Source organism: Taurulus bubalis (genome assembly GCF_910589615.1).
Source record: "Taurulus bubalis genome assembly, chromosome: 11".
Lineage (NCBI taxonomy): Eukaryota > Metazoa > Chordata > Actinopteri > Perciformes > Cottidae > Taurulus > Taurulus bubalis.
Genome location: NC_136599.1, coordinates 15800103 through 15808746, shown reverse-complemented (window position 1 = coordinate 15808746; position 8644 = coordinate 15800103). Strand labels below are relative to the sequence as shown.

The following is an 8644-nucleotide window of genomic DNA, read 5'->3' as shown; positions in this document are numbered from 1 at the left end:
GTCAGCTTGTGGTAATTTAAGTAAACTCGTTACAGGCTTTGATGTTGATTTGGCTTCTCCCAGCTGCTTTGGACTCTGCATTTCATGGCACCACTCCTCTCTTTTCTCACAAAGAGGTGTCAGTGTTTAGTTCATATGAATGTCATTACTTGTAGAGCAGTTTTCCATATTTTTTTGTGTTAGCATGAACCACTTGAGTCATGGAAACTCTGTCAGCCTCTGCTTTGCACAGATGTATGGTCAGACCCCAACAGGCAAAGATGCACAAGCAGAGGGGCTTTCGTGAGCCTCCCCACTGTCATCTGTAAGATGACGAAGCCTCCGAGGAGACAGGCGGAGAGGGCGTGGGGAGATCTCAGACATGGTGAGGGAGGGCGGGCTGGGTGGGGGTCTGAGGTAGATAAAGAGAGGGAGAGCGTGTGGTTCCCCCCTCTAAGGAGTTCTGGGAACCTTCATGACTGACCAGAGAGCCAGGGATCCAGTGTGAGGTGCCGGACAGACCTTTGACAACTGCTGTCCAGTGTTGAGCGAGTCCAGATCTCCTGTTGCTGTCATGGGCTTGAGGGCGATGCTGCTGTCCTTCCTCCTGGTGTCTCTGAGCTGCTCCAGAGGAGCCGTCATCACAGGGGTGAGTGAGAGGTTTCTGTCTCTGCTGCGCGCTATTAATCACGTCAGTTACTCTTTTGAGTCATGACTAATTAAAGATAACATTTTACATTTATTGTATGTATATTTATCATATTCTTTATTATCTGTCTAATAAAGTAAAAGTATATTGAGACACTGTAATTTTACAGTCAAACTTACATACAATCTGTCTGTTATTTATTTGTTTACTCAATTATTAATTTAGTCTGTAACATGCAAAACAATGACAAATGCTCATCACAAGATTCCAGAGCCTTAGGTGACGTCTTCGAGTTGCTTGTTTTTGTCTGATCAACATTCCAAAGCCTAAAAATACAGAAATTACAACAATACAAAACAGAGAAAAGCAGCAAATTCTTACATTTGAGAAGCACGAGCCAGCAAAAAATGAGCTTTATAAATGACTTGTAGAATTAACTTTAAAATTAGTTTATTTTTTTGTGGATTAATTAACAAATTGAATCGTTTCCGAGCTAATTCTGTCAATGCATTGGGAAGCGTGCTGCACTTGCACTTAAACCCCAATACACAGTTTGTTTTATAGTATATGTAATACTATCCCTTGACTTTGGATTTTTGGTTAGATTTTCTTATATTCAAACCAAAAATATTGCAAAAAAAATATTACATATACAGCACTGTTCACTTTTCTGGATAATTTTGTCAAATGTGATTACATGACTGACAGGAGACCACATCCTCCTCCGCTTCAAGCCCAATGGAAAACCCAGAGGAAATGATCTCGGTCCTTGATTGATATTCATTTGTAAATGGATTAGGGAGATGACAGGCAATGCATAAAATGGCTTTCACTGTCTGAACATGATATTACTATTACAAAGTAAAATTAAATACATTCAAAAATAAAATGGTATCTCTATTAGCATGAATAAAACTGAGTCACTCTTTTATTCTTTTCTGTCTCTCCCTCTGTCCTACAGGCCTGTGAGAGGGACGTGCAGTGTGGGTTTGGTCTTTGCTGTGCCGTCAGTCTATGGCTGAGGGGCCTGAGGATGTGTGTCCCAAAAGGTGTGGAAGGGGATGAATGCCACCCCTTTAGCCACAAGGTGGGGAGCAATGCGACATCACTAATCTTCCTGCATCATACTCTCTGCCACACACACGCACACAGACACAGAGAGTCGTACTCTCTTGCCCATGCTTGTTTGCTGCGTTAGTGGACATTCAGATTATATCAAGCTGCTGGCAGGTTGGCTGAAGCTTTAGAAAAGCTGCTGATAACTGCAGAGGCTATTGATCTTCTCCAGAGGAACCGGCCAATAAGAGCCATACATCACGTTGATCATCTGGAGATGGCAACAATTAGTTCTCCTAACACCACATCCGTCTCTGAATTCAGACTTTTTAAAGAACAGTTTTTTTTAACGATTATCAACTCTACTTGTCAGCTGATGAAGGATTTGATTAAACTGTCAGATGTTTCCTCCCCCTCCTTTTCCCACTTCCAGGTGCCCTATACAGGAAAGAGGCAACATCACACCTGCCCCTGTCTCCCCCACTTGATGTGCACGAGGTACAGTGAAAGCAAGTATAGATGTACTGACGACTTCAAAAGCCTGGACTTTTAACAGACGGCCAAACATTCAGGTGAAGAAGATCATAGCAGAAACAACATTCAGAGTGAACAAAACAGGCTGTGGATCAGAAAAAAACTATTTAATCTTCACTGGCTGTATTCTTCATTTGCGTACTCTATGCACTATAATACATAGTTTGAATCCCATCAATCCACACGTCAAGAAGAGAAAGAGAAATGTCAAGAGATTTAACCGATTAACAAGAGCCACAGCAGACGTCTGATACTTTTTATTTAATAAAAGCAAAGAAGATATTTGTGAACAATTGAAAAATTTGCTGTTTTGTTTTCATGCTCACTTTATGTTAACTTGTCAAAAGATATGTAAAAATACTATTGTCAATAAAAGTATAATTCTAACATTGTTTCTAACATTGGAGTTTTTGTTTCCTATGCAGTCTATGTTGCTTGATTAAACATAATGAGAATTATGGGATGTCAAGTGGTTTTAATCTCGGTCTGATTATGATGAAGGTCGTGTACATAATGTCCTTTACCTCCACAAACAAACACATTATTATGTCATGTATATGTAACTGACCTGACGACCTTCATTAGGAGCTTATTAACCTTTTACAGTTTATTTTCTGCCATTTCAAATGATGGAATGTTCTTATGTTTGGATGTTAGATAGATAGAGATAGATATATACTTTATTAATCCCCAAGGGGAAATTTCTTGTCATAGTAGCGTCGTACAACTTGAAGATACAAATAAACACACAAGATATAAAGAAGCAACAGGGATGAAAGATATATACAAATAAAATAAAAATAAAGTAAAATATAAACGTATATATATATATAAATACACACAAAAGAATATAATACAACTAACTGGAATAAAATATATTTACAGCCGCAGAGTGTATTCGTTAATTAAGCAAATTAAATGTAAACAATAGATAGTGCAAAATGCAAAGTATGTATGTGGACTGTAATAGTATACACATATACAGTGAAGAATTAATCCACAGAGGATCTAGCAAGCGATGACTTGTTGTAAAGTCGTATTGCTCCAATGCTGCTCCCCAGCAGACAATAGCGAAGTACAGGGCGCTGGCCACAACCGACTTGTAGAACATCTCCAGCATCTTGCTGCACACATTGAAGGATCGAAGCTTCCTCAGGAAAAAGACTCGACTCATCCCCTTCTTTTAGACAGCGTTGATGTTGGCCTTCCAGTTCAGTCGGCTGTCGACGGAAACACCCAAGTACCTATACTCCTCCACCATGTCCACGTCCTCTCCGAGAACACTCAGAGGACTCGAAGCAGACTATGGGGGCAAATCAATGCCAAAACTAGAGAGCGCAAATGAGCTCCACAAGAGCACGCAAATTAAACAGCTGCAAGCGTAGTTTACTTTGACGAGCGCTTTTACATCACTACGCGAGCAAAAGTCCCTCTTGAAGTTTGAACCTGCTCGCTCTTGACGCTTTAACCTGCTCGCTCGCATGTCTGTTTCCTGCTCGCGCTCGAGTAGATTTTCCTTTTGACAGTAAGTGGGCAGATCCAGTCACCATCCATCTCTACATCTAATTGGTTACAATCCTCGTTTTCGGATTGGCTGGAATGCATTTCGCACCAGGAACAATGGCGGATGAGAAAATACAACTGAAAGTTGACGTTCTCTGAATACTACTGTTATTGAGTCACAAAATGTAATTTTAGGATGTTTTCAGGCGAGAAGTTAGTCGTTTAAGCATCAAATCTGTGGTCGGTTTGTCAAGAATCAGCCTACTTAAAAAGATACGGCGACGGTTTGAGTTATCAGATAATCCTGCCCAGGTAACCTCAGGTCACAGCTTTGGAAACCTGTGGAAAGTTTACGTATAAATGTTAAACAGGAGCTCCGGGCATCAAACCTATTAATTTCCATGTCAACACATTAAGTGTCAATCACTGCACTGGCTCCCTGTTTCATTCCGGATTAACTACAAGGTCCTAGTACTCACATATAAATGCATCAACGGACATGCACCCCCCTACCTACAAGAACTTATCACCGCACAATGGGCGACCGGGCCTTTTGCTCGGCGGCGCCACGCTTGTGGAACGGTCTCCCTGACCACCTGAGGGAAACTCAGACAGTGAACTCTTTTAAGACTGGCCTAAAAACCTTTTTATTCAGGAAGGCATTTTTTACCTTGAGTTAATTTATTGGCAGCTATTACATTCTTATTTTTATGGGTTGCTTTATCTATGTTTTAAATCGGTTTTATTTGTTTTTACTATATGTGTGGCACTCTGGGATTCTTTGAAGGAAGAGTGCGATAAAAATGAAATGCATTATTATTATTATTATTATTATCTGATTCGCTCTATCTTGTCAAGAGGAGGAGAATCCCGTGTTCTCATCTTTTCTCATAAGGCTGGACCGTGCAATGACCAGTCTGCTTCCCTAATGTCAATATACTGATAAACAGTTGTGAGTGTTGAAGTGCGCAGGCGTGTGACTGACTTCCCTTGAGAACTGGACATTTCATAGACACAACCAACTCCAGCTGCATAGCTGTGTTATACTGACCTCGCTAACCTGAACTTTAATAGACATAAAGACTAATGGAGAATATCTGCAGACTATAAGGATTTATATTATCACATCAGTGTCTGATTTAATATATAATAAATATATATATATATATATATATATATATATATATATATATATATATATATATATATAATTCAGTTCATGAATTTACACTTATATTTTATTGAATATTTATTAAATAACAATTTTTAAAGGATTTGTGAATGGATGCTCAATTTAAATATATTTTAAAAGATCTCACGTACCTCCATTTGAAAAACACGGTGTTAGATAACAAAAGTTAATCCTCACAGTGACACGTTTCCTTTAAATAATTATTTTTGCTGAACTGTATTCTGCGACTTTGTGAGTTAAGGAAAATGAATGAACAATGCTGAGCTAAACATTAGCTCTGTTACATAACATAAGGATTTCTCTTCAGTACAGTACTAGGAAAAGCTTTCAAAGCAAAGGTTTAAAAAACACAGTTTGTCGCTGTGAATATTCTCACAAAATCCTTTTCAAACAAATACATATAAAATGTGAGCTGCACTTGACTTTACAGTAGATTGTTGTTACAAAGTATTCTCAGAATTCCAGAAAAAGTTTTAATTGTTCAATTGTTTAACAGGATATTTGCTCTCGGATAAGAGCACCACGTCGCATATCTCTTATCTCCAGCTGATACGTGGTATCAAGTTATGAGGAAGGTCATTTTGGAAACACAACCTTGATTTGTTGTATTTAAGGGCTGGACCCAGCCACTGGAAGTACACTAGTCTGAGTCCAACAGTAAAGTGACATGATGAAGTTGCTCGTAGTCCTGTCAGCTCTCGTGGCTTTCTCCGAATGCGTCCGGTAAGTCTGACCTGGCTGGTTGAGAAGCAACCAGATCCTTTATTTCTTTGACATTTTACACATGAATAGGTTGAATTGTTGCAATAATAATCTCTCCATCTAGTATTCCTGAGGGAAAAGTCCTCTGGACATTTTGCTTTGAGCTATCACACCTTTCAAACTTGCACAAAGCTCAAAGTAAAGCTCAATTTCTGATTTGTCTGGCTATAATATGTCAGAAGTCTGTACATTTTAATGGTTTGTTCTTTTTGTTTTTGTGCTCAGGATTCCCCTGATCAAGGGAAAAACTGCCAGGCAAGACCTGCAGGAGAAAGGACAATGGGAGGAGTACAGGAAGCAGCATCCATACAACCCCATGGCAAAGTTCATCCAGGGTGGTTCTGAGGCCATGACCAACGACGCTGACGTAAGTCCATAAGACAACATTTAAAGCACAAATTGCAGCTATTTTACGGTGTGTTGAACACAAAATGATATCTACCTCTGCAACAATTAAAAACATAGTATATCCTACATTCAAGTCAAATTCATGTTAATTTGCCCTTGTTAACTTCCTGCCTTGCCTCCCTCTAGTTGTCCTACTATGGTGTGATCTCCATCGGCACCCCTCCTCAGTCCTTCAGCGTCATCTTTGACACCGGCTCCTCCAACCTGTGGGTCCCTTCAGTCTACTGCTCCAGCCAGGCCTGCAGTAAGTGTTACTGAGACGGCCACTGCTGCCGTGGGTTAAAAGTTGGCTGTTAAGCTTTAAACATTAGCTTTAAACATTTGGTTAGTGTTTTATACATTGGTTGAAAGTAATTCATTATATTTACCCAAGCACTGTGTATAACTCCATTTGACTCCAACTAAATATCCACGTGATGCTTCTCTATTAATTTCTTCGACAACTATTGTGACTTGTTATTTTGCAGAGTAATATTGGACTTTTAAAAATCATGCAATTATGAATTTAACTTATAATGCAGTCTTTTAAGACTGCTGTACTTTACTACCAGAATATCTAATGACTTGTTTAAAAATGAATAGAGTTTATAAAGAGTCAGCAGAGGTCTGACAAAGACTCCATTTCTCTGCAGACAACCACAGGAAATTCAACCCACAGCAGTCCAGCACCTTCAAATGGGGCACAGAGACTCTGTCCATCCAGTACGGCACCGGCAGCATGACTGGACATCTGGCCGTCGACAATGTTGAGGTAACCAAAGCCCCTGGAACAAAATGCCTAGTCTATTTAGACTTCAACCAGGCATATCTCTGTGGTCTGTTTGAACTGTGACTGACAGCTGTCCTACATGTACAGGTGGGCGGCATCACAGTGTCCAACCAGGTGTTTGGAATTAGCAAGACAGAGGCTCCCTTCATGGCTCACATGGTAGCTGATGGCATCCTGGGATTGGCCTTCCAGAGCATTGCCTCTGACAACGTCGTGCCTGTCTTTGACAACATGGTCAAGGACGGACTGGTGTCTCAGGCGCTGTTCTCCGTCTACCTGAGCAGGTACTGATACAGGATGGAAGTCTGTTGGTTGGCGGGGTCATTTCCTGTGACATTTCATTCATTTGTTTAATGTATTTCCTCCCTTAGCAATAGTGAACAGGGCAGTGAGGTGGTCTTTGGTGGTATTGACAGCAGCCACTACACTGGACCAATCACCTGGATCCCTCTGACCTCCGCCACCTACTGGCAGATCAAAATGGACAGGTAGAAAAAAAAACACAGAACAAAATACTAAGCACAAACATGAGTTGCGCAACTTGACTGTAATCTCCTTTCTGCTGTTTCTCCTCCCAGTGTTACGATCAATGGACAGACTGTGGCCTGCGCTGGTGGCTGCCAGGCCATCATTGACACTGGTACTTCCCAGATTGTTGGCCCAACCAGTGACATCAACAACATTAATTCCTGGGTTGGAGCCTCAACCAACCAGTACGGAGAGGTGAGTCATACCGTCATACCGTATCCATTTGAAGTACATTTTCCCCCATTTTCTGAACCCAGGATAAACAAACATTTAATGCTCTGACGTCAAAACTATCAAACGAAAATAATTAAGCAGGTCGTGGTGACCTGGAAATCTGCACAATACCAATAAATACAACTTCTGCTGAAACACGGTATTCAACTGTGTGTGCGACGTTCTTCTCCCAGGCTACAGTGAACTGCCAGAACATCCAGAGCATGCCTGAAGTCACTTTCACTCTCAACGGCCATGACTTCATCGTCCCTGCGTCTGCCTACGTCTCACAGGTCAGTTAGACAAAAGCAACCCATGCAGCAGAAACGTTTTCAGCCCTGTAATGAAGATTTGGGGAAAGTAAATGTATTTTCTGTTGTCTCTTCACAGAGCAACTACGGCTGCAACACTGGCTTTGGCTCAAGCGGCTCTATGCAGCTCTGGATCCTGGGAGATGTCTTCATCAGGGAGTTCTACGCCATCTTTAATTCCCAGTATCAGCAAATTGGCCTGGCCAAGTCTGTGTAATCAAATATCTGATGGATCATCTACACATGTGTATTCACAGTGTTAGGGTCTGATTTAAAAGAATAATTGTGCAATTGGAGATTGTAGAAATACTTTTGAACATGTGCCTTTGAAATAAATTGATGATAGCACCTAGAGTCGTTCTTTGATTTTTTTTGTGGATGTCAGTCTGACTGTGGTGACATCACACATCAGTCCTGCAAAGACGTCTTTCGAAACATCTTTAGTCGCTTCAGTGTTGTGTTCCAGCGCTGCACTGAAATGTCACAGAAATAAGAATCTGTCCAGTCTATTCATTCATTCGCTCTTAGGAGAAACCTAACCTTTTATAGAGGATTCAAAAAGAATTGCCACCAGCTTTTTTTTGTGTAAAGCAAGAAGAGGCCACGAATAGAATATCGAGCTGCTCTCAGAATAGACTGGAGGCTACGGTTGTAATCGAGAAGAAACTGATAAGGACAAACACTGATTTTAACAAAAGATAACCTGACGACATAATCTGACAACTCTGCTGCTTTTTCAA

The 8644-nt window shown here is 40.6% G+C and overlaps 2 protein-coding genes across 2 annotated transcripts; both read left to right on the top strand.

Moving 5' to 3' along the window:
* Positions 1-550: 550 nt before the first annotated feature.
* prok1 (prokineticin 1) lies at positions 551-2237 on the top strand (the record flags this gene model as incomplete). Its single annotated transcript, XM_079226017.1, has 3 exons — positions 551-628; positions 1590-1715; positions 2118-2237. The coding sequence occupies exons 1-3, from the start codon at positions 554-556 to the stop codon at positions 2235-2237; spliced, it is 321 nt and encodes a 106-aa protein (XP_079082143.1). The 5' UTR covers positions 551-553.
* Positions 2238-5580: 3343 nt separating this feature from the next.
* On the top strand, positions 5581-8216 carry LOC306743634 (pepsin A-like; the record flags this gene model as incomplete). The annotated part of the gene is made up of 9 exons (XM_079226168.1): positions 5581-5636; positions 5901-6042; positions 6210-6327; positions 6716-6834; positions 6940-7136; positions 7224-7340; positions 7431-7575; positions 7788-7886; positions 7984-8216. 9 exons carry the CDS (start codon positions 5581-5583, stop codon positions 8119-8121), a joined length of 1131 nt encoding a protein of 376 aa, XP_079082294.1. The 3' UTR covers positions 8122-8216.
* Between the last annotated feature and the right edge of the window lie 428 nt (positions 8217-8644).